The sequence below is a fragment of the Anopheles arabiensis genome, chromosome 3 (genome assembly GCF_016920715.1).
Source record: "Anopheles arabiensis isolate DONGOLA chromosome 3, AaraD3, whole genome shotgun sequence".
In the NCBI taxonomy this organism is placed as follows: Eukaryota; Metazoa; Arthropoda; class Insecta; order Diptera; family Culicidae; genus Anopheles; species Anopheles arabiensis.
Genome location: NC_053518.1, coordinates 15,382,281 through 15,408,540, shown reverse-complemented (window position 1 = coordinate 15,408,540; position 26,260 = coordinate 15,382,281). Strand labels below are relative to the sequence as shown.

Here is a 26,260-nt window from a genome sequence, read left to right as displayed (position 1 = left end):
GCAAAAATCTTGCAGACATGTACCGCAAAATATGTTTGCTCTTTTTTTTTTTGGGGGGGGGAGGGGCTTTTTGTGTACAACAAATACATAATTTAATTCCGGCATGAATTGGATCATAATTCCCCATTCCAAGGTCAATCGTCAATCTGCCATGCAGTAAGGCTCAGTTCAATCAAAGAATAATGTTAAGATAAAACCTACCACAGATTCTCTTATGAATTGAGCTGAAATACAAACACCACCCAATGGAATGCAAACATATTCGGTCAATATGCTAATGCTCCAACAGGCCCTTTCCGTTCGATCCGAAGCATTCTTCACATGTCCTACCAAGTGGCCAATTTTATTGAATTATTTGTCGCTTTTTTCGGTATTCAAATTAACATGAACGAGCACACACACACAATCTTCCCCTTCACACATACCGTTTTTTCCGACAGCTCAAAGCTGCTTGCGTACATGCGACCATGTTTGCTAAAATCCCTCATGAATATGTCCAACACGCAAGATAGTGTGCGTGCGTGTAAAGATGCTGCTGGATGGGAAATTGGATTTCTTGATCGCTTCCTTTCGCACTCTCTCATACTGACAGTGCATTAAACTGTCTTTCGGAATATTTAAGGCTATATGCTCAACACTGCGATAAGAGCTTCAGTTTATCGTTCATCGTGGTCGATGGTGTATTTGCGTTGTTCCTTCGCTTCTACATGCTTTTCCCCTAACATGCTCGGAGGAAATAACAGTTCGTCTTACATACACTGCGGAATTTTGGGGAGTGATAAATTACAACATTGAATCGTTCGAATATATTAGCATTCCTCTTGGTGACGAAAACACAATATACAATATGATACAGCTACATACAAACAGTTACATAAATACAGATTCGCTTTCAGCATCTTTACAACCTCCCAGAGTCGTTTCGTTTGCTTCCGGGTTTGCTCCGGTCTCGTTTCGCTTCCTGTATGGCACAAGGATTCCTTGGTTTTTCTTTTCTTTTGCCCAGTTCCCTCCCTCCCTCCCTTGTTTCGTAGCTCGGCTACATCAGCCCCCGCTCTGCCTGCCGGCAATAGCCCGCCATCGCTCCATTCAGACGTAACTTTCCTGCCGGTTTTGATCCAGCACCATCACCGGCCCCGCTACCGGATCCCGGTGGATGGTAAGCCGGGTGATATGTGGCACCGTTGGGCGGCCCTCCTCACTGCCACTGCTTTTGCCCGGTCGCGTCGATACCGTTTCACTGCACCGCCGGCTAACGTGCGCCACGTCCTGATAGTGTTCGTTCGCCCCGTCCAGCGTGCGTTCGATGCGCGCCAGCACAGGCGCTACCGTCGTCTCGATCAGCTCGTGTGACGCGCCAGACGCGAGGCTGCCGCCGGACAGGAGCCGCGCGAGGACGTGTAGAATGTTGCGGATCGTTTTGCGCTGCGCCTCTGTCTCGACGCGGCTTGGTTGCTGCTGGTGGAACTTTTGCGCCAGCACCTGCACGAGGAAGGTGAGCAGTGGGCGGCTGGCGAGATGATGATGGCACTTCCAGTTGGTCGACATGTTGTAGAGCGTTGCGGTAAATTGTTCCTGGAAGAAGATGTGCAAAAAAAGAGAAACAGACGATTAGTATCTCAAAAGGGAAGGAAGCTTTCCCCTGCCCAAGGCGTGGAATTAATGTCATCTCATCAAAAACGAATCAATTCACAGCAATATGTATCCTTTCGTGTTGTTCGCTCGTTCGCTGTAGCGATCGGATCGGCGAGCTAGAGGCTGGCCAGAGCAACATCTAACACCACAACAAACGGCTCAGCGTGACGGTAATCCATCAATATGTGTCCTTCCGGTGCAGTCCAGCATGGCATGGCGGCAGCAATATTTCACCCACTGGCCCATAAATTGTAGCGCAAAATTGGAACAGCAACAAAAAAGCCACACCACATCGATTGATTGCCTCAATCAGCCACACAACAACGCTTCCGGGTTTTTTTGGTGTTGGTGCCTAAAGGAGCGATCATCCCTCTGTGACACCGTGACGTGTTACGCATCGCTGACGCGCTTTCTATTGCATTTAGTCACCTCAAGAGTGTGATATTGATGATGATAAACTAGATCCACTACTGCACGAACGATGGTACGATGGAGGCTAAACTCAATCCCCTATATTGCACCTTACCTCCCAGCCCCCAAATACTTACGTAGAGAAAGATGGATGCGCCCGGGCCGCGCTGCTCCGTCGCCTGCTGCAGCTTGTCCACGGTGTCCTGCGACATCACCGAGTAGACGGCGGTCGGTTCGATGCGCGTCATGTTGTTCAGGCTGGCGGTGCACAGCAGCAACGTTTGGCAGCAGCTGGTCTTTACGATGATCTCTGCATTTTTGCGCAACACAAGCACAAGCAGAAAGAGATTGAAAATAAAGGGAGAAAATAGTGGAAAAAGGAGCAATTAATACACTGTTCACTGGCACTCCCGAGCAGCTACGGCGACCGAAACCGCTGAGTACGCTGAGCTGTCAGTATCTCAGTCTTGTTAAGCGAACTTTTATCCCACCGCAATTACTTTGCCGCATAAGGCTTAATGCTTCTAATTACACATTTACGATACTATCGTCCTCTGCTCTGCGGGGATGAAGCAAAAGGGATCAGGTGATGGCCGCAAGCGTCAGCAACCTTGTTGTGATAGTTCTGAGGTTCTTTTAAGCGTACATACCCCAAAATTTACCCTTCTCTTGTACTGAACTAGTCGTGAGGGGTGCTTTAGCAGCAAATGAAATGCAAAATGGCCCCAATGGTGAAAGCTTTGCACATAAATCACATTTACTTCCCAGAAAGAGGGAGGCCTTGAAGTTGGAGGACTTAGTTGCTGAGAAGTTGCTATTAGTTTCAACATTGAAATTACAGGATATTATGTAGAATTTGGATTTTAGGCGGATGTTTTACATTGCTACAAAATGCACACGTCTTTCGATGTTCCAACGATTCAAAATGCTTTCAAAATTCCTCAAAAAAGCTCTCTCGCTCAACAGCGCCATCAGCAGGCGTCAAATTCCACATGCCACTCCAAAATATATCCAAGAAATAAAGCAAATTCTAGGAATTCGTAACGTTAACAATTCACCGGTGTCAGCTGCCAATGTCATCCACAAACACACCCATAACAAACCCCCCGAAGCATAACATTGCGTCCGAAAATAGTTCGCCACGTGTCCTGTCCAGACAGCGTCCCTTTAGCGAGCCCCCCAAATAAAAAAAAAAACCATTCCCTTACCGGTGATTGCCTCAACGATGCCGTGCACGTACTGCTTCAGCCCCTCGAGCCGATGGTCCTCCCCGTGCCAGGGGGCGGTAATTTGCGTCAGCACCGAGACAGCCTCCCGCAGCTCCGGCTCGGACCGGCCATCATCGCCATCCGCCACCGCTAGGATGTCGCGCAGCACCTCCAGCCCATCCGCTCGCTCCAGCTGGCGGATCGTTTCCGTCGTCGAGCAGACGGTTGCCAGCGCACGCAGCGCCAGCGCCCGGACGGACGAAAGCTTCGACTCGACGCAGACGAGCAGCAACACCCGCACCGTACCGTTCGCAATGAACGCGTCGTTCAGCGAGGCCAGCCCACCGTAGTCCAGGTTGGAGAGGCTCGCCACGTAGCTGAGGTTCGAGCGCAGCATCAGCTCGCAGCGGGCACCCTCGACAGCGTCCACGATCACGCGCACCAAATTCTTGAAGATCAACCGCACCGTGATGAGGAAGTAGCGCTTTACGATTTGAATTTCCTCCTCAACGGAGCGATAGTCGAAGGTGTCGCTGCTAGATGCGGCCGCCCGGAGATCTCCCAGCATGTCCGCCAGTGCCCTTGCATTCTCGGCAAACTTGCGCCGATCGTCTCGTTCCGATGCTTCTCGGCCGAAGTAGTCCGTCCCTTGCTGTTTGCGCACGAACGCATCGAGATCGGTCGCCAGCCCGTGCACAAACGGGGCCACCTTCTGGTAGATCTGCTTCTCGTCTTCCTCATCGTCTGACTCGTCTTCGGCCTTCTGCGCCGTGTGATACTTCCGGATGGCGGCGAACAGTTTCTCGACCCGCTCGAACTCACCCTGCAGCGTGGACACCTTCCCCTGGAGATGGCGCAATATCTTCACCGCCACCGTCGAAGTTAGCTTCAGCGATCGGCCCGCCTCCGTTGCGATCGATTTGGTCTGCAGTATCGACATCACCTCGTTCTGGCAGGAAAACCGCAACCCATCCAGCCAACCCTGCACCGCCGGTTGGTGCCCGTTCAGCAGCGGGTTGTCGTAGATCGTGTAGGATAGGGCGCGTTCGCTGCAGCTGCTCGAGGTGGTCGTATTGTTCGGTTCGTCGTAGTAGTTGTCCGTCCCCGAGGGTGCCACGACCGGACGGACCGGTGGCGGTGTCCGATGCGTCGGTGAGATTGGTAACGATCGGTACAGCTTCGACTGGCCTCGGATGGGCGTGGAAGTTCCTCGGGTCGGGTATAGTTCCGAATACGTTGGAAGCTCCACTGCCGTCGTCTCACCCTTGATTGCATTATTATTGGCATCCGCTTCTGGCACTGGTTCCGGTATCGCCTCCTCTTCCCCCTCCACCATCGTACGGTTCAGAATGTTGGACAGCTCACTGCTGTCCAGTGAGATCATCTCCTCGCTCGAGTTGCTTAACTGCTCGCTGAGATTGCGCTTCACGCGACTGTTCTTCGTAATGACGCGGCCACGCTTGAGTGACACATTGCGCGGACTTTCGGAACCGTTCGCATGCTCCGCGGGCTCACTGTACGATAGTCGACGACCGATAGTGACCGACTCACCTACCGGGCCGCCCGGTACAGGCCTCCGGATGACTGTTGGAGGTGTCGGCGCACTACTGTTGAGGGACGGTGACCGGGCAAACAGTTCCTCGTTGATGCTTCTCTTTGGTGTTAGCTTGTCGCTGGTTGTGCCCGCCGCAGACTGGACACTGTTGTTAATGTTTGCCCCCTGCCGCTTTGCCAGACTGCTGCCCGCGTGCAGGGACGTTTCCGTGTCCGAAAACCCCGAGTCCTGTGAGTGCACAAAAACAAAGATATGATAACCAAATAAACAAAAATGGCAAGAAAGGTAAAACACACGGCACTTACTTGACTTTTGTGACTGGCGGGACTGCCCTGGCGGTCCGTTTCGGCCCAGCTGGTCGCACCGGGCGAACCTTTCGCATTCGTCTGCTGCTCCTCGATCAGCTCGTCCTCCTCCTCGAGGTCGTGAAAGATCGGGTAGGTCGGCTGGGACATTGGGCCACTGTACGGGGCGTAGCCGCCGTACGGCCGGAAGCCACCGCCGTACGGGCCACCGTAGGGTTCGGGTTCATTGCCGAACCAAACTTTGCTTTGTGAGCGCGCAAAGTTGGAACGTGACATCTGTAACGAAATTGTACCAGCGAAAGAAGAAAAGCGAGAACCAACGTATTAGAACTAGGAAGTAAAGGCAACGGTAACTTGACGGCAAAAGGTGCAGCGTTCTCTTCTAGCTCTTCGAGCTCGCTCTCATCAATAATTACAACGGCAAACTGATCCAAGTAAGCAGTACAGCCCAGCAGTAGGTAAGATTAATTTAATTTCAATCCTTCAACCACTTTAAGCCGCTTCAGACGGCACTGTATCGTTAATCCAGCGGTATTCCGTAGTGCAAACAGATCAACGCCTCCCAGCAAACAACGGACGAAAACAGAATCGGAGGCACACCTTGGGATGGGCAAACATTGGGAAAGCAAACACAAATTCCGCGGTGTGCTAAAACACTCCAAAAACCCTCACCATCCGGGTGGCTCTCCGTGTGTGTGCGCGCGTGTGTGTGTGTTTACATTGCACTCCTCCGAGAACATGTCGAGTGTCGATCTTGCGGGAGCTCGCGCCACATGTTCGCGATGCAAGTCGTTGCTTGCAGTGGAAATAATTTATCCAGAACAACCACCACCACCGCGACTCTCAAAACGAACGCTCGACCGATGTAATCAACTCGGTCGCACAAGGAGCAGCAGCAGCAGTCCGCCCGTTTTGCAACGGCAAACATTCCAGCACTTGGACCACTTCCCTTAGGACTTTCCACGAACAAGCACACCATTTTTAGGGTTTAATTTTCAAACAGTATTTCACGTTTGCAGCGGATAAGATTATGCAAAGCAGCGTTAGGCGCATCTCGGAGCATTCTACTCCCACAAATTAGCATCACTTTTAGCACACGACACGCGCTCCCAGATCATGAATTTACCATCCAAGCAAACACTGACTAACCCTGTCGCGTATAAATTTCGCGTGAACGCATAATTTTGCGCCAAGAAACGACACCCAAACTGTACTAGCAAGCGGTTTACTTTGATTAGATTGTGGTTCACCTTTTTTGGATTATGTTTTTCCTGAAACAACACACACTCTCCCGCAAATTGTGCTTCCGTTTGGGACCGGTGAAAAATCGGGACTAAAATTTCACTGCTCAAACCTCTCGCCCACCGATGATGACGCTCCGGAGTGCAAATGCAAGCTGCCTGTGTGCGTCCTAACGGCCGACGCGCCCGAGACGAGCAGATGTTGCTGCAGCCCGCTTTCCCCCACTTTGACAAGGGATGGGCACAGGGACGAAATGCGTCCGTAGCGCAACTGCAAGGACATTATGGGTGTATGGGTGTGTGTGTATGTATGTGAACCAATGCTACTGATTGTAATGTATTTCCCATTTCGCTTGCGCAAGCACGCAACGCTCAAAGGGTCCTAGCCGCCGAAGGGTCTCACAACACAGCCGCGATTTAATTACGCAAGGGACGCAACAATACCAACCCATACAGTACTGGAAAACCAAGCATTTGTTCCCTTCGTATGTGTGAGTGTGTATTTGGGTTGGCAATGGTTCTCAAAACTCGATATTAATCTCGGTGCGTTTCGTGCTGCATGATTTCTTTCCTTCTCCGTTTCTCTCTCCCTCTCCTTCTCTTTAGTTTTAACGTATCCCTTTCTACCTTCCCTTCCCTTTCCATTTGGTGCAACGGTGGCATACGGGTTTGTGGCCAAACACAAAAGGTAGAGGGGTGGCGTTCTAGCTAACGACTTTTATACAATTCCCCGTCGCTCTCGGGCAGACATTGGCCAGGGGACCAGGTGAGCACACGATCCACCGATTCTGTAGCGGAAGTGAAGCCAGCAAGTCAGCCAAAGGATCGGGAAGGATCGGTTGGTTGGGAAAATAGCAGCTGATTTTTTTTTTCTGTTTTGACGCTATTCTTTGCAGCTTGTTTTTTCGACACAGTTGCGAATTTTGTTTGCATCTGGTGGAAAGGGCGGGACGACCTAGTTGACACGATCAATTTTGGGCGAAATTGGGTGAATTTATGGCAGATGTGTTCTTTAATTTTGAGGCCGGGGATGCCAAAATCGGGCGCGTTGTAGTTGGTGGCTCATGCGATAGCGATACAAATATGAAATTAATTGCACAAAGAAGTACACATAAGAAACTCATGTAAGTAAATCTAAACCTCTCCTATTTGAAATATATTTACTTTAAGAACGCTTCTTTGCTCAAAAAATGAACAGACACTTGTTTTAACAGGACTAAACAGTAAGCTTATCAACAAATATTCCTCAATATTCGTGTATTTTTCCCTACAGAGATAAAAAGTAGGAAATTCTTTAAGGATTATTACTAAACTAAATAATTTTTATAGTTATTATTTTCATGTATATGTCCCTACAGTTTTAAATCATTTCAAATTCAAAAAATTATTGACTATAAATGTATATTAAACTGCATTACAAGCTTGTGTTATTATACCTCCATACTTACTTTGCATGTTAATATACCAAGTTAAATTGTACTTGAAAGCTACACAAAATTTCTTAAACGACATTTTTTCTATTTACCTCAAAAAATTCATGAAAATATACCAATATCTGTAAGTTAACAGCAGTGTTTAGCAGTTCAGACAGTTTTAGCCCAATGTCTAGATACCTTGTGTTATATCATTATAATTCCAACAATAAACGAATCATAAATGTATCACTTAATGTCACACAGAGTGCATAAAGTATACCAGCTTCATAAGGTCATATGAAAAACCCTATAACCCAGGTAAACAAGAATACATGTTCAGGTTAATGAATAATCATCCTGATTTTCTTTATCACCAACCTGATCGTTCTAGTTTAGAAGAATTTAGCCAAAAAATGGAGAAACATTTGGAAAGAAGACCATATTTATACAAAAAAATCAACTATACACGATCCCTCAATAATGTCTCAATATTGTATTTTGGGAAAAGAATGTAAATTTTATTAAATTTATCAGTGTTTTGCTTGTAAAAAGTGATCATATTAGTATAATGTGTAGCTCAGTAACAACTAAAATACGTTAATGTACCCTAAAGAATGGCTTATAATGCTGCTTGTTCCTATTAAAAAAAAAGTGTCCGTATTGATTTATCTATATAATCGCAGTGTTTATTACACAAAATTTGCTTTACTGCACAACCCTTTAATAAAATTACCTTCCCAATTTTTTACCCACACCTCGACGGAATGCAAACGCTCAATCGATCGGCTTATAATTGAAGTATGCTTTTGATGCTCCATCCGTCGTTCCTGGGCTGGCTTTTAACCTTGAAGGCATTCCGGCAATGCCTCTCACTCCCTCCTGGACTGGAAAGTTGCAAATCACCAATTTCCGACACCACCGTAACGCTCCGTCAGCTCCACAAATGGGCTCAATAAACTTCCCATCATCACCTCCCAGGCGTGCCCGTTGGGATGCGCATCCATCGTACACCGCGGTGCGTACTCCCCGATGATCCCCGATTCCCCCAGTCCCCGGGGCGGGAGTGGCATTATCTGCTTTCTTCTGCTTCATTTCTTCAGTGCTACCTGAGTGGTGGACAGACTGGGGGGTGGGAGGGAAGGTGTTGAGTCACAACAAGCACAGGCACATTCTTGGCACAGTAGCGAAAGTGAAGCCCACCGTAGCACACACCGAACAGCGGCTACAACAGATCATACGGAAAGGCAATCGATTCTACGCTCCATCAGCTTCCGATGCGCTCCGGGTGTCACACAACCCAAGTGTGTGTGTGTACCGCCGGCTAGGAGAAGGAAGCTGTGCCAAGGCTTCAGGAATTTCAAAGTGTTTTCCGCCCCGACATTTGATCTGTTGCCGATGGGACGCAATCTACTTCGATACACTACTAGAGCAGGTTGAATTCTTTACAGCCGAGCGTGCCATTTGCCTTCTCGAAGGCGAGAACGGGTGAAAATGGTTGCATTCTTCGAGCGGTGATGGGGATATTCCTCTCAGGCGGTCCATTTTTTTCAACTTGATACGATGGAATGTGTTTGAGCACATTCTCCAGACAAACTCATACACTAGCCCTTAGAAGTGACTGAGGCGGGGAAGAAAGAACAATTCATTGGCAAAGGCGCAATGTTCAAACTGTATGACTCACTGTTGCTCATGATGATGATGATGATGACGAGGGTGAGCTGTCCTTTGAACAACCACTTACGGCGGTGCATTATGCAGCTGCGACAATTGTAGCCTCTTTGTCCCTTCAGGCACACACCATGGCTGCAAACCATTTCAAGCCACAGGAAAGTCGCTAAACGGAGAAGTTTCCTCCGACCAGACCAGAGCCATAGAAGTCTACCCCGCGACAAAGTTCCGACACGAGTTGTGAGTTGCACGTTTTACTGTATGCATTTTGTTTTCCCCCCTTTTGCTCTCCCTTCAGCTCCCATATCCCTCTCGCAAAGGGTTAGCTCAAGGGAACGGTGCTTCCAATCAACAATGCCAATCTCCAATGCGCTGCAGCGCCATTTACGGAAGCAACGTACTTAATCGTCATGCCGTACTGCGAATCGATTAATGACACTTTGCCGCTGCGGTAGTTACAGTCCTCCGGGTACAAATGGGTAAACAAAAACACTAGCAAACGCGAAGCGAGCAAAACCAGCACCAACTACCGTGCTGATCGTGAACATATGTACACCGTTCGGTCTGGGTACAAAGTTGTAAACGAATCGAGTTTTGCTTGATAAAACTGCTAAACTAAAGACAAAACCCACCCGCTGAGTCACAAAAGGCAGGTAAAAAGCGATACAGAGCGTGCTAGCAAAATGGTTTCCCAAACTAATGTCCAACCGAACTACAACAAAAAACGAAGTCCAAAAAACGGACCTAATAAAACCCAAAATTCTGAATCATAAACTTTTTACTTACTTTCGCCCGGTTACCCTTTTTGGTATATTTCGGGCTTTGGGTTTCGCAGGCTTTGGGTTTCGGAACTTTTCCCACTAACTGTCAAAACAATATTCTGTCACTCGATGCGGAGCTGGATGGCGAAAAGCTTGCTGCGAAACATTTTGAATATCAAAAACTGTGTCTGACAGGGCGCGCTGACAGGCGTGCTGCGAACGCAGCAAACTGGATACTAAATTGGGGTTTGTTTGGCCAGAAATGGCTAGAACTTTCCCCTCTGTGCGACCGCACACATTGCGTGAGAGTCTCAGCAATAGGCAACAGCATGCGCCTTCGGGTCCAAAAGCGTCCATTAACACGCCATTACCGATTATACCGGTTGCTGCCCAAGTCGAAACGCTATCGCTGTGGGACAATACTACACCACGCAACAATGTTTGGAGTTAGATACTTCTCCGTGAAAGCAAAACTTTTCTATCCATCCACCGAACGAGATCGCTTAATTACCCTCTCGGCCATTCACAATCGATCGATCGGGCTGAGGCAAACGGGGTTGGTTAATAGGATTAGGCGACACTTGAGGAGGCTCCTATGTTCTGCGCTACATACGCTGGGCCACAATTGAAAGTAGAGGAATGAAGTAGAAATTCCCCCTGGTACACGGGTACAAAGTTTGTGCTCACCAACTGAGGCATCGGTTGGGGATATTTTACACTTTTCACACAGCCTCTCTTTGCCATCCATCCGCCTTGTGGGTAGAACGTTCTCGACTTGACGCTCCAACCCCTGAAGTCTACAATTGCGTCCTCACTTCACTTCCAAAGCTTCCTCCGAATGAAGCCTCTTTATCATCATCATCATCATTATCAGCAGCATCTTCAATCGGTACACCGATTTGCTCAAAGCTTCCCATTTTCAATTTACCACCACTACCACCGGGAACACGGTGTGCAGATGTTCGTAAAGTTGTCCCGGAGCTCCTAATGCGTCCCGAGCGAACCCGAGCGCTTTTTGGGAGCCGTTCACGATCAAAAACTTTATCCTTTAAGACTCTCCAAACGGGCATCCCCCTCTTCCCAAGTCAGACCACAGGCATCTTTTACCTGTTACCGATGTGGTAATTAGTAATTAGAAATGTCATTACCATTAACCACACCGAACATCGAACACGGGAGCATATTCTAAATCACATTCCCTTGCCGAACGAACGGAAAGCCACCAATTAATTGAACAGTAGCGTCGTGTCGAAGCCGTGTTGTTCGGTTTCAGCCGGTTGTGGTTCACCCGCTAATGTACACTTGCGCCCTTCCTATTTGTTGGCAAACGATTCTACGGGGCCTGTTTCGGTGGGCCGCTGAAGTGCACCACCGAAGCAGTGTACGTGCTCAGAATGGAGTACAGTGGGTTCCATCATCAGTCGTGGAAAAAGGTTCATAGATCGACTAGGTTCTCTTTCATGGAAATGCCGGTCCAAGTGCGTCGTACAGAACAACCCGAATGCGAACCAGTGTCCATTTACGATTGAACCGAGTGCCGAGCGTCGAACCGATTGAGTTCGTTGCATCCCAAATCTGCAGCAGCGGGGCTATGAATATGAATAACATAAATATTCATTCCGTTTGCCCATTGCGAGCGTGAATATCAATGAGCACTGGACAACGGTGAAGGCAATGAATAACGATTGCCATAAATAATTTCTACCGGACGCTGCCTTTATGAAGCTTGCTGGGCCACCCGAAAAAGCCGAAACCCTCTGACTGTCTCTGATTTAAGCTCATCTTCATTAGCAAACGAATCTCCATCCATCAAGCTGCACACTGCTTTGCCCGACAGCCGGAAAGCCACGCGTGCGATGACGCGCCAATGATAGCCAACCTTCTCGAACGCACAACTGTTTAATTGCTCGGTGCCCCCGCCGTTGCAATTTGAAGCGCCAGCCAGTGTCCGGGTCAATAAAAACAAACCACCGTGCACTTCCTGCCACGCGAGGTGTGGCCCATTCATTACACTTCATTCGCTCCCTCTCTCGCGCTGCAGGTGAAAGTACTGCAGCGCGAGTGATCTGGACCACGGCTTCACCCGGCTCAAACCAAACCACCAATCATCATCATCATCCGCGCCCGGCCCGGGATGGTTTGAATCGCGCAATCGAAGTGAATGGTGCACAGGTTTATGCATATTTATCGCTTATCGTGTGCCGGCCGGTGCATCCGATCGCATTCGATCGCACGGGAAAAAGGGCGCATTGGCCCTTTTGCGATGCTTCTAACGCGCGTGGAGTGGAGTGAGCGAAATTCTCCCCGTACCTAACTGGGAGAAAGTATGTAAAGGCACGGAGCACAAAAGTCGGTCATCGAAAGGGTAGGTAGAATGTTTTGCCAACACACAATCTTGACTCACTTTGTATGGCAAGTGGGGGATGAGACAGATGTAGGACAGGACAGGGAAGTGCTAATAGAAGCAGAAAGTGTGGGAATAATTGTAGCTGCTCCAGTGAAACTTCTCACTTTGATCGATCGATTGGAGTGTATTTGAATAATTACTATTTATTTGACATTTTGAAGAAAAAAATATGTTTGCTGATTAAGCTCTACATCGTACACTGCAAATCAAAAGTAAATGTAAATTCAAATTAACAAAAGGACAAAATTATTAAAATTGCTTAATTAACATATTTGCTCAAACAGACTCATATTGAGTAAACAATGTAGATGAAAATTTTGTATAAGCTAAAAATAGAATGTAATTTTAAAAGAATAAAATAGCTAAGACCTATAAAATTGGAAATAAACTTGATAATATAATAATAATATAATTGTTCAGATATAAAAGACAAATTTCTATATGATAAATGCAAAAGGACTTAAAGGATATAAGAACAGAAAACATAAAAGGAAAAACAAAAGACATAAAAAATCAAAAGGAAAAAATTATACATAATACCCAACACATCGTATGAACAAACAAGTAAAAAGTAGGTAATAAGCAATAACAAAAAAATTACACAAAAAATTAAAATTAAAAAAGAAAACATTTACAAAATAAAAAAAAAACAAGAAAAAATAAGAAAATAAAAAATTATAAAACGGACATTTTACAAAAACACAAAGGAAAATAGTGTGTCAAATGAGACAGTAAATATAAAGACAGGCAAAATGAACAATAAAAGCTGAATGAAAAGTAAAAAAAGAATGAATTTAAACATTACAGCCAACTATTTTTTCGAAGAAATTTAATACAGACATAACAAATTTGAATCACATTCGCGAAACAAATATCCATCAACATCAATAATACTTCTCCCTAACTCCTCATTAATACTGGAATTTGTTCCGCGCTAGTATTACAGCTCGTCACTGGCATGGCAAAAGCCTTACCGCTCCTCCGCCCCGTTCCAACAGTGCATTCAGCTGCATTCCAAATCAGTACGAACTAATTAAAGCAAACATGTCACCTCAGAGCGCGTCTACCATAGAGCTGCGCTCTCCTCCTTCTCTCTGTCGCCTGAAGACAGGCACCAAAAGTGGCACCATCGCAGGAAGTAGAACTTCGCGGAACCAATTGGCAATTACCTTCACCTAAAAGGGCGCTCTCCCCACCCCCAAGCACCACGACAGCAATGCGACAAATTCCAACCTTTCGTCGGCAGCAATTAAGCCTTCAAGCGATCGTGTACCGTCGGGTCACTTGCCACCCGGCTGCTGGCCAAAACATTCTTCTTTTCACCGGGTGGTTTCCATGAAGGCTGCCGGGGTGTCCGGATTTCAGCCAAAGGGCCACGACTTTGATCTCGATCTATTAATTACCCTTCCGAGCGAGCTTTTTTTTAGCGTTTCCTCGCCCTATTTCGTCTCGCTAGCGACAACAGCGCTTGGCGTTCCTGGAAGGGCCACTTCACTCGGAAAGGCCGGCAAACGTGCCCGGCCCTCCCACCTGGCGTGGCCAACGATTCAATTCGGAATCAATCTAACTAATCCACGTCCCATGTCGGGAGGGTGGGGTGAGGTGTGGGCTTTCTTCTCCGCGACCCCGCCGACGGCCGTGGCACGGTGCGGAACGAGCTCCAAAACACGTCCGGAAAGAATTTAATGCTCACGATTTGTAGCGATTGAAATTGCTCTTTTAAAAGACCTGACCTACGCGCGAAGCTGGGCGGGAAGTGGGAGAGACACCCGAAACCCCACCACGGGTATGTCCCGAAGGGAGGGCTGAGAGCGCAAGTACAAAAGCATAGAGGAGGAGAAAGAAGGCAGACATCGTACTTCAGTCATTTCACGTGGCTTTCGGTGGAGCACACGAACATATTACAAACGACCGATTCTACCGATGAAGACTGTAGAAAGGAATTCTTGCTTTTTATTTGCTGTGTTGTTATGGGTCTCCATTCTCTCTCTCTTTCTCTCTAAACATGTCTGTAAAGCTTCCAGCAAAAAGAAGTAAAAAACCGTCCGACACGCTAATAGTCCCTTTAACCCCGTTTGGCGCTTGGTCCCTTGGTGTGTGTGTGTATGTGAGTGACGGTGTTATATCATTAGGCGCTATCACTCATCGGCGTCTTCCGTGTCGACACCGTAAACCACTTCCAATGCTGCCCGCGCGATCGCCCGCGAAAGTGCCGTTAGGTGGGCAAATTTTTGCAGAAAACCCAAACTCCTCCAAACTGTCCAGCAACTAATCACCATTGCCGGGGATGCCGCTGCCGGCATCTCGAGAAGAACGTCCGCGAAAAGCATACCCATCACACGGTAACGTTTGCCCGCGCGTTGTAATCCGTGCCCGTCAGCAAGTCCGTGCCGGCTCGTTACAGGCCAATCGACGGGGTACAGCGTTCCACGCTTCCTAACGACAGCATAAGTACCGATTGGGATGGGATAGAAACGGAGTACACCACCATAGGACACCAAGTCTGGCGGCGTTTTTTTGGAGAAATTGAACAGTTTTGTTCTTCGCAATGACGCTGCCATTGAGTGTGCCTTGGAGCTCCGAGCAGCCGCTATTCCTTGGCGGAAAGATGTCCCAAAAATGTTTTGCCACTGACACACAAACACCAGCTTAAAACAAACCCATTGGCTATAGCAGCGGTGTGTTATCCATCGCAAGCAACAGTTATCCATCATCAATCCGCCATCGGTTGATCGCCGCTTTCGCCTCCACATCATCTCATCCCCTCGCGCGAGGGTGTGCAACATCTCGAGAGCTCTTAAACGGTACTGGAGTGGAAAATAAAAGAACAAGAAAAATCCTACCCCCCCTTGAGCGGTGCGAACAAAAGCAACAACAAAATGCTGACTTCCCATCTCATCGGTGCTCTCCATTCTTCACCAGGTTTAGATCAGCATCCGATCTTACCGGGGGAGATCCGTCACTGCGAGAACGCTTTGGCAAACGGGGGGAACGGAATGCAACGCCCGCAAAACGGGTACTTCCATGCCCTCGCCCGCATTCGGAGCCTTTCCTTTCCGTTAATTGTTTAGTGTCGGCAGAAGAAACAGGGGGAAGCAACTTCAAACTGTGGAGCTGGAGGATGGTTTTGTAAAAGCAAATGCAGCACACAGCACATTCCACCGCAGCACCGCAGCGAGCTTGACTTGAAAGCGATTATTCTCATCCCAGAGCATCGTGTGTAGAATAGCTTATTGCGCTGTTTTTTTTTTATTCTTTCCACAACTCACAGCATAAACACACGCGCCGTAGTACCCCCGAACCCCGTTAGGAGAGCCTATCCCTGTGTGGGATGGCGTATGCAGATAGCGCAGGCCCTAGGCACAGACTACGATTAGCAACATTTACATACACACGTCGTATTTTCATGTCAATCAATATTTTAATAAAAGGGGAATTTTAAATAAAAGAAAAGGGAGCAGAGTGGAGCGATTGGGGTTACTGGAAGACGATGGGACGTGTAGTAAAGTGCAATGACTTCTTGGCTCATGCGGGGGAATGGTTCATTGTCTGGATTTGTTAGAATTGTTCAGCTATCTTGTGCTAGATCGTGTTGAGGAAGTAAAGATCACGCATTTAACATTAAAATTCTAAACGGACGTGATTAAACGATCGACACCTCACAAGCCGTTAAGCGAAATCTCCTCCGATCATATTGAATTACACACTAAAATTGGAGCAGCATCATTAACATCATTAGAAGAGTGCAATAAATTAATGCTCTTTATTCACTTTGCAAAAATGCCTTCCCATTTTAAACACCACTTATCACTCTTTGACTCCATAAAAACGACGCATTAAAAACGTTACCATTCGCTACGGCGCAGATGAAATTTAACCCCCAAGTGCCGTTTGGCGTTTTGCAAATAAACGCTCCGACCGAGCAAACCGAACAGCGTTCAGTCACGTTCATAGCTCACGCACTCTACCGCCCCCCCCCCCCCCCCCCCCCGAACTGGCAGGACTCGGACTCGGTTGGCGTTTAACAAATCGGCCAATTTCCTCACCCCTCATATTCTGCCTCTCCCGTTCGCGGGCTCAGAACGTTACCTAGTTAAATAACAGCGTAGAAGAAGAAAAAAACAGATCATAGCCTCATAATAAACACCACGGATGGGCTCTCCTCCCGTTGGGCCATTTGAAAAGCGGTTCTCCGGTCGTACTATAAACACCGAGCGAGCTGGCAGGGCACGCACGACGAGATGTTTAAAATTCTAAACCATTGGTTATAGACGAGAACTGCTTTGTGGATTCTCCCCCCGCACCCGGGGTACGTGATCGGATTGCGGCGTGCAGGCTCCATTCTCCGTTCCTAACACTTCCAACCACGATTCCGAACAGGCCCGATCGGGACAGACAGGCAGCGAAGCGAGAGGTCGGGTAGCTCACAAACACGACAAGTGATCAGCTAATTTTAATTCCCCACTGACAGATTATTCAAATTTTGTACACTCAGTTGAAATACGAGGGAGAGAGAGAGGATGGATGTTAGGAGAAAACTGAGGCGCTTGTTCCACATTTGCCTCGTCCAATGCCTCCTCCCCAAAAGCTCCAACCGCAAAAGTAAACACGACGACTTTAACAAACGCCCGCCTGTGACGCGATCTGTCAACCAGAAACCCGCGCCCAGTGTGTTCCCGCTGGTACTCTCAGACCCGGCTTTATTTGGGGGTGTGTGAAGATTGGCCATTTGGAATGACGAACGTCCGTGTGTTTGAGTGTAGGAAGACAAACTTTTCTGAAAGCAGCACGTCACACGGGTTCAACAGCTTCGTACCAGGTGACAATGATCTCTAGGGCGTCGACAAACGACTGGCATACTGCAAGAACCTTTCATTATCACAAGTTTACTCTTGGTCACTTCCTCGTACACCGTCTTGATAAGGAGACACTCACACATACGGAACTCTGGGCGTATTAAGGAACCTTTCCTTAAGGGCTCGCTTAAATCTTACGAGCTCCAAAAGTCGTTCTTAATAAGGCGCCCAAAAGGTGGCAGGCTTTATGGCATAACGTTCCAGGTGTTTGCTAAATAAAATATTGAAATTAACAATGTACAGTTACGCGGTGTCCCCGCGAGTTCCCGAGGCACAATAAAAGCGTTTCGATCGTCTCTTGGACATGTAATAAACATGTCGCCAACCCTGCGGCGATAGACGCGATGTCACCACGACGAACGACACTCGCCGAACTACGCGGCCACCGATCCCACCATGGAATGTCGCCCATCGATGTCGCTCATCCAGTAGCCGGCGGGTGGTAGCCCGGTTCCAGGCCTACGACCCAATATCTTCGCCTGCACCAATATCGGTTTGTCACTAACAGTCTAACAACAGTACGTTCACGGTTGGATCCACAGCCACGGTTATGCTGGTACGACTTTAGATTAGACAAGACGCATAGTCGCACATGAGGGAGGGCTAGGATTGTTTGTTTTGTCCACACGAACTCACTTAATATTCTTCCCGCGGCGTTCAGTGATCTTCTTCAACGCGCTTTGCTTCCTTTCAACATGGCATTCTAGCGATCGCGGCTTCGATCGATGTAATCATGCCGAGAGAGCGAGAGATAGAGAGAGAAGGAAAAGAAACTCTTTAATTATGCAACGCGGACACAAAACCTATCCCTTTGCAGCGTGCGTTCCGTTCGATTCGTAAAGCCTGCCCAATTTCCAAACTGCCCCGTCGCTTCTCGGCTTACGCGTCCCAGCGATCGGGTGATCGTGTGACCAAGGAACCGACGAAAGGAATGGGTTCCGTCCTTTCCCTTTGTGTGCAACAAACTCGAACATACACACACACACACACGCACACAAAACCATAACCATTTACTATCAGCATATTGATTGCAGGGGCAGCGAATCAAGATGAAAGCATCGCACCAAAAGCATACAACCTCGCCACAAAGTCTTCCACCTGGTCCGAGAAACAATTTACATACTAATGATACGTAATGAATTAAAAAAGTAAGAGCAAGATCTTCACGGTCGCATATGCTCGCTTTTGCCTGGAATCGGGTGAAAAGAAACCGCTAATCACGGGAAGTCGACGCATCGAAAGCGTCCCTCTGTTGTGCCAGGAGAAAGGGGGGCTCGTTCTGAGATGAAATTCTACAAATTTTGATCACGCCAGCTGGTGCAGAAGCGATAGTAGAGAAGCAAGGAGAAAGATTCCCAGCTTGCCCAGTCGAGAGTTTCATAATCGTTTGCCGTAATTAATTGAAGCGCATCGGAGGCGATAATTCTGATTATGAAAATTGGAAGGTCGTTAGAGATATCGAACGGGGATAGGGAGAGTGGGTTATTACATCATATAGGTGGAGAGGAGAAGAATGTTGGCCTTTATTTTGTTTCTGTGGGGACAGCGACAACGATTTGGAAAGTATTTCATTATCTTTACATCTACCAAACGGGTAAGAAGTAACACAAACTTTTTGGGACAGAAATTAAAGTTCAGTTATTTGGATGCTACAAACATTGAAAGCTCCTTAGGACTTACAGGCACATAGCGCAACATCAACACTCAATTCTCACTCAATCGTCAAATACGCTAATGTGATTATGAAGCAATGTCTTTATCGATTCATACTTTACATTTTATTAGACAACTTACAAGCCTGTGGGCTGCGACCATTCCAGCTACAACCTCAACGACACATTAGCGAGCGATTTAAAGAATTTATCACCAACTCCAATGCCTACCATCGCAATCGCAGTGCCTACAGTGCCTTACTCCAGACGTTCAAAATTATGATTATGATCTTGCGCTTTGTTGGACGTCACTCAATTATAAAGGCTTGGCCTCCCTATTTGGTATCCGCTGCATTGATAAGCGATCGGTCGATCGATCGCTGTGGCATTTTGATTAAACAACAGAAACAGAAACAACGAAGAGTTCCGAACGAATGGCAAAATGCAAATCAGACACGGTACGGTGGTGGGCATGGAAAGAAGTCGCTGCGTTGCGGGCTGCGTCGGTAATAACTAATCATTTGTCATTTAACCATATTTTACACGCCGAATCGCTGATTACCTTGAGGGAAAACGAGGCGTGCTATAAGACGAAGTTGGAGGATGTGTTATGGGAGGAGTTGAAGCAACAAAAAAATACAGAAGAATACAACAGTCACATCTTCCACCTTGACACAGTTCGGCTTGAGCGGGTTCGCGCCCTCCACCTGAAGAAGCATTCGAAACTCTGGCCCCAAAAAAAACGTTGTTTTGGGGGTTTGTTTATCGATAAGGTTTGTTTTACGGCACCCAACAGCCTTCGCCAACGGTAATTTGGGGTCAATAATTGTGACAAATGAACCTCTTTTGCGCGGCACACTTTTTGAGGGCGTAATGAACTTCAAGGTACGAGAGAAGACCGAAAACTCCATTTGCATGCCTTAAATTCATTAAAATAACAAGAAGAATGTGTAAAAGGGAGAATGAAAACTGAATGTTTCAAGAAACGGTTTTCCACCGAACGACGACAGCTGTACCATCACTCGATAGCGTGCGGCATCCCGCATCAAAAACCATAAAGTGCTGCGCAGTGGCGATGACATGCGCAGGATGCGTCGAGCATCCGCAAACGGTCATAAACGTGCACCCTCACTCCATCAGCAACCACCTACATAAACGCTCGAAAAAAAGCTATGATCACTCCATATGTGAGCGGTTCTAAAAATATCCCACTACACCCGCAAAGGACGACGGCTGGCAATACGGTAAGGAACAGGCACAACCGTTAAGGACTTTGCGCCGCACCCATATGGTCTATCGCGCACTATCGCTTGCTACAATCTCCCCTCCTCGGCAGGAAACGTGTAAGCGCGTATGGCACGCGCACGGGGACGCGCATCCCTCTCAACGTGGTCGTGTTTGGTTACATTTTTCCTGTGCGTAGCGAGGTGGGTCCGTGCTGCATTGCTCTAAAAAGGGGCAGATGTGCCCCGCTTGCCGCGCAAACACGGGCCCGATTACCTCGTCAAGAAGGTGACGGTTTTATTTTGTACGCATGGTTGTGTAGCTACCATGGTAACCACACAACAACAACAACAACAACAACAGCGTCAACGACGACGATCCTGCCACCTTGGAGAAGGGCAAAACAATTTAATTATAATGTAGCGAGTGAAGTGAATCCGCGTTTTGAAGATGGTTTGCCGAGAAGATGGTTGGAATGTACTTTCAGATTCCAACGCCAGCTCGCGCAGATCACACTCGCGCGGTAATATATATCATCATCACATCGCGCGCATCATTGCAGCTACGTCACGGAGCAAGGAGCAGCAAACACTCCGGGCACACTGAATTATGCATTGCAAAAGGCACGTGACGATGACCTCCGCTGTGTCCGCTGCGCTGCGTCGTGATTACTGTTTTCGGTCATCAGATAGATCGGCCATCGGCCCTCCGACCGGGCAATGCAACCTTGAGCGAGCCTTCTCCAGCTGCTGCCAGCAGCTGCCCTCTACTCGGCAGCCGGTTAAGGGCAAAAAAACACGGAGGTTACCATCGGCACCGCAACTGGCCAACTACTCGTTGCGCTGTTTATGGCATTGTTTAGTCGTTTAAGTTGTTTTTGTTGTTGTTGTGTTTTGCTTCCTTCCCTCCCAATGATGTGGGGTATTATCAACGCCAGCGTTGGTCGCCTTTGCCCAAGGGTGGTTATGACGCTGCGGAGATCCACAACCCGTCAATGTGTCTTCATCGGGGCGGCCCGTACAGAGGCGGTTCACCGTACCAAGGTACAAAAACCCTCCAGTGCAAACCCGTATCATTGACGCCTTTTTTGAGAGCCGACTTGTGTGTGCGTGTGTGTGCGTACACACGGGTTTGAGTGCGTATTACCCTGACACCAATAATTCCTTCAAAGTGCATTATCTTATCAAACCTCAAACAAGCGAAGGTTTTTTGCCCCTTTCTGGCTTAAAAAGTTTGAGGAGTTGCCCAAGGTAAGAGGGGGTTTTTATGTAAGGCTGAACAACGCCTCAAACGCCTTGTTTTTTGCAACCCCGATAAGCTCGTCAACCGTTTTGCGAGTGTAAAATCTCTTGATGCTTGCATGGTCCCACAGTTACAGTTACAACATCACCAATTGGATGCTACATTAAACCTGGGACAGGTGATAAGGTACACGCTGATACTGATAACCACACCTGTCTGTTGCTGATGGTGGAGCTGGTGGAGCAATGCCTTCGGTACGATCAGACCACCAATTCTGCCGAGACCATTATTCTGCCGAATTGCTCGAAACTGGGGCGCATTAATGCTGATTTAGCGGACATTTCCAATTTCCCGAGAAGCCCGACAGCTCCAAAAGCGTGTCAAACGCAATCTCAAACGCATGATTGTAAAGCGCCGGAAAAGGCCGATTTTCTGCTGACATCAGGTTTATTGAATTTATTGCTCGGGTTTGCATCGGTTGTCAGCAAACATCGAACAATATGAAGCAATAATTGCGTGTTTTCGCACCTCGGAAATATGCTACAACCGGTGGTGTAATGGAGCTAGCATATCAGCGTGTAGCGTACTGGTGAGTTAATTTTATGCTTCATTTAAATGTGTTATTTCCACAGGGGTTGAACCGTTTACTCTAAAAGAGGAAGGGTTCAGACGGGGGTTTATAATAGAGCGATGAGTAATGTGACAATCTTCAACAAGTGTTTTGGCACCATCCCCCTAATCTAACCCCCGTTGGAAATTCCCTGGAAACGCAGTACAGCTCACGCTCATCAAATAACGTAAACGTAGCCGCCAAATGCGTTGCATACCTGGGAGATGATGAAGGATGAATCACAAGACAACACTTGTGCGTTGAGCTTGGTATGAGCTCTGCTACCTGAAAGTGTATCTCATTCAACTGCTGAGCTTTGACAAGACGCGCGATGTACACGCGAGGTGGGACAAAAAGGCACCCCAAGAAGGCAACGAGCCAACGTACAAAGTGGTTAACAGCCTTACCCTTTTACAACCACTCACACACCCTGAACCTTCGAACATGAATCACACACTCACACACACGTATATCACGTGCGATACTAGCGCGGTTTTGCTTGCGTCTACCATATGAATTGCTAATTGTTCGCCATTAGCAAACCGCCCCTCAGTTCCAGTGCCAGCCGTTTCGGGACGGAAACAAATGCATACTTTAGCAGCCCGAGCAACAACACATCGAGCCAAAGGGACACACGGTCAAGGGCACACACACACGCGGGACGGAAACGAGTTCCTTTTGGCCGGTGAGGTGCGGCGGCGCATTAGCGGCCGGTGTCGGTGATGCTATGCTGACTCTAGCGGTACCACCGCGGCAACCACGATCGATAAATCACACACATCGCGATCTGCTTCCCGAGCTTTGCCTCACCCAGCTCTTGCTGCCCGGCGTTGGAAAACGGTAAAGCTTTATCAAGAAAACTGTGGCTGTAAGGTGGCAGGAAGTGAGTAAATTATGAACATGGAACCATCACAAGATGCGATAAGGCGGCGTACTGGAGCGCCTGATGGTGAGATATAATTAGAATCGTACAAGATCTACCGTGTCTTTCTCTCCTTCTCTATGCTACCTAGAAATGTAACCTCCGGATGGTTCTCCGATGGTAGATGGTTTCCGTATAAGCCTCTTCTTACCTTTAGTTTCGTTGTAGATGCTTGTCCCTTTTATATCCAAGCAGGTCGAAGGCAGCTTATTATGATCTTGTCTCGATGTTTCCGTGTCTTCCTTAAGCCTCCAGATGAGCTCCGACGATGGGATATGATTGCTGGCACCGGGGTTTAGAATGTGATCCGACTGTGCTAACCGATGGCACCCAGCATCACAGCCCCTCTCCGGTACCTGTGCTTCCCAAAAGTAACGTTATCTTCCCAGGTACCGTGTGCGTCCTGGGCCTTTTCGGCGATGGATTGCTTCCTCTCCGTATCGATGGAGCGCTTCCAATCTTGAGCTTTGCTATCGATTCTAACCTCTAACGTCGTTATGTCATAAAGCGCACGATCGCGTACGATTAGCAGGCCACAACAATAAAGGGCCTCATCACACACGCACCAGAAAAAAAAGCATAAACAAACACACAGGCACGCGGTGGTAAAGTAGCACAAACCGCTAGAAAAGCGCACAAAAGCAAAACGTGACCTGTGCCAAAATTCGCTAATAGCTGTCAAATTTGGGAAGGGGGAGAGCAGCTTCTTTTTTTTCGCAACACAAATTGACGCACTGTTTCACCGTTTTTCACCGTTGCGATTGCTGGGCCACTCGGGGCCTTCCGTTTTTGGACAACACTTTTTCCACTGACACACACACAAGCGGATTGGTAGCAGCATGCAAATGTGGGCCAACAAAAAAAGCCTGGAGATCACTGTATGAACAGGCCCGTCACATATCCGGGAGTCGCACCGACACACTAGCAAACACACATTCCTTCACGCGATCGGGCGCAATTTTTGCGATGACACATCGAATTTACAACTGCAAATCTTAATGCTTCCCGGTTGTGAAGCAAAGCTGCACCGCTCTTTCTGCCCGGAAATCACACTCTGTTCCACATCCACTTCCGGTTGGTTTTCAATTTTCGCACCTCGCAGATCAGATCTTATCACACTACTGCTTCCGATCAGTTAGCACCGTCCACTGCACAATAAGACCCCGCATCGAAACCACAAACACATTTCTGGTCTCACACACTGTACGCACGTAACGCTTCTGAGCGGCACCACGTTCCCGGTCGGCTACGGAAACACGAATAAACGGGAGGGTAAACACAGAAACGCAGAAACTACCCCTGCACACGCGGGCACCCGGCACGATCTAAACCGACGACGCATCGTTCGGCATCGTTCGCTTTGCTGATTCACGCGCCAAAGGGAGCGCGCGTACGTGCGAGACAGGGATGCCGGTACGGTATAGCAGCGGCCCCTGTCTGACACGCTTCATGCCAGCAAAGGCCCCGTGCCCGACGGGCCCTAAGCGATCGATCGGCTACCCGATGCTTCGATGTACAGCAGCAAAACAGCTGTGCTGGTAGAACAAATGCACCGAAAGCTTTAAACGCTTACGCCTTACCGTCATTTCCCTGTCTTGCCCTTCGCTTCTACTTTTGTAGGCGCTGCAGCCGGGCTGGCCAGACGATCGCGATGGTCCCACAGTTTACGGGGCAGGATCGTGCGATCATGCTGCGCGATCCTGCACGATGACGTCATGGCGCCACGCAGCACGCGCGTTTCGGAGTTATTGGAAGCGTGCTGCAGGCTCGGTGACGCAAATATTGTTGGGATTGAGCGCAGAGTTGTTGGGGTGGGACCGCTCCATCGCTGGATTCCTTTAATGATCCGATCAGTGAATCATCACCTATTTTAGGTCATTGATCTTCTAGTTAGTTGCATGCAAATACAATTATTTTATTTAAAAAACCTTAATATATGCAGCTGTGACAAAAGAAACGAGACAATCTTCATCCTTTGAACGGTGTTCAATGTATTGTAAGATAGGGTAAAATAGCACAATATTGATATTTTCAAACTCAAAACTGAGTGCAGTCTCCAATAAAATCAAATCAGTATATAACGCCAATAAGATGTTTAATTTAATTAACCGAATCTAGTCGTAAGATCAAAACCTCACCTTTATCGTTTACAATCGATCAGAAAATTGTTCTTGGTTTACTTGAAACCTTTATTAATTATTCCTAATTAGATTATTGTGGTTTTTACACTTTAATTAATTTTAACACTTTTTACAATTTTTACATTTTTACACAATTTAACACTTAAATAAATAGTTTTTAACTAACGATAATGAAACAAGAAGTCTCTCAATTTGTGTTTGAATGTTTGTTGTTGATTTATTACATCAAAACTGTCATTATAATTAAGTTTTGTGAAATGAAAAACGTCAAATTTTTTTGTATATAATTTGTCAGTTTTGTCGTTTTTTGTTTTCTAACACTTCTATTCATTTTTTCTGCTCTTATACTTTGTTATTCTATTATAGTTTAGTTTATTTAAAAATTAAGAATCATTTTTCTTATAGCAAATCTGTCATTGTGGAATGTCTAAGAAACTTAATGATTTTATGCTCACTAAGCGAAACAGACATATTAATTGATTTATTGCAATGATCTCAGTTCATCAGTTTATTAGTAATTATCATTTAGTTTGCTGTGAAGCACATAATAATGATTTTTGAATTATTAAATCCTCTTGGTATCGCTTTTAAAATATTATATTATATTCAAAATACGAACATGGTGTCTAAGCCATAATTGCTATAATATCACCTTATTCCCTCGAAATCGAATAGCGTCTAGGTTGGTAAAAATGCCTAACAATGAGTCGTATTTTATTTCACCGACCGAGCCGTATTGCACAGCTCCAAGCGTAACGATTTTCGATCGTTCTGCAATGTAATGTGCTTCCAATATACCCCGTTCGTACGGCTAACATTCACCTTAATCTCCATTGAATCAGGATCGATTTTCTACTTCACCAAACGCGAAGCATCCCGGCCCTATCCCAGCTCGGTGTATTATGCTACGATGAAAAAGCATAATAGCATGAGCACTCTCGCCTACCTTCCTAGTCTACTAAACTACCCTTACGCCGCTTTGCCGCGGTCGGAGCCCTGCCAAAACC

The 26,260-nt window shown here is 47.3% G+C and overlaps 1 protein-coding gene across 1 annotated transcript; it reads right to left on the bottom strand.

Moving 5' to 3' along the window:
* Positions 1–650: 650 nt before the first annotated feature.
* LOC120901497 lies at positions 651–24,422 on the bottom strand. Its single transcript, XM_040309488.1, has 5 exons — positions 23,264–24,422; positions 5,115–5,390; positions 3,255–5,037; positions 2,184–2,356; positions 651–1,575 (listed from the first exon to the last, which is right to left on the bottom strand). Exons 2-5 carry the CDS (start codon positions 5,388–5,390, stop codon positions 1,090–1,092), a joined length of 2,718 nt encoding a protein of 905 aa, XP_040165422.1. The 5' UTR covers positions 23,264–24,422; the 3' UTR covers positions 651–1,089.
* Between the last annotated feature and the right edge of the window lie 1,838 nt (positions 24,423–26,260).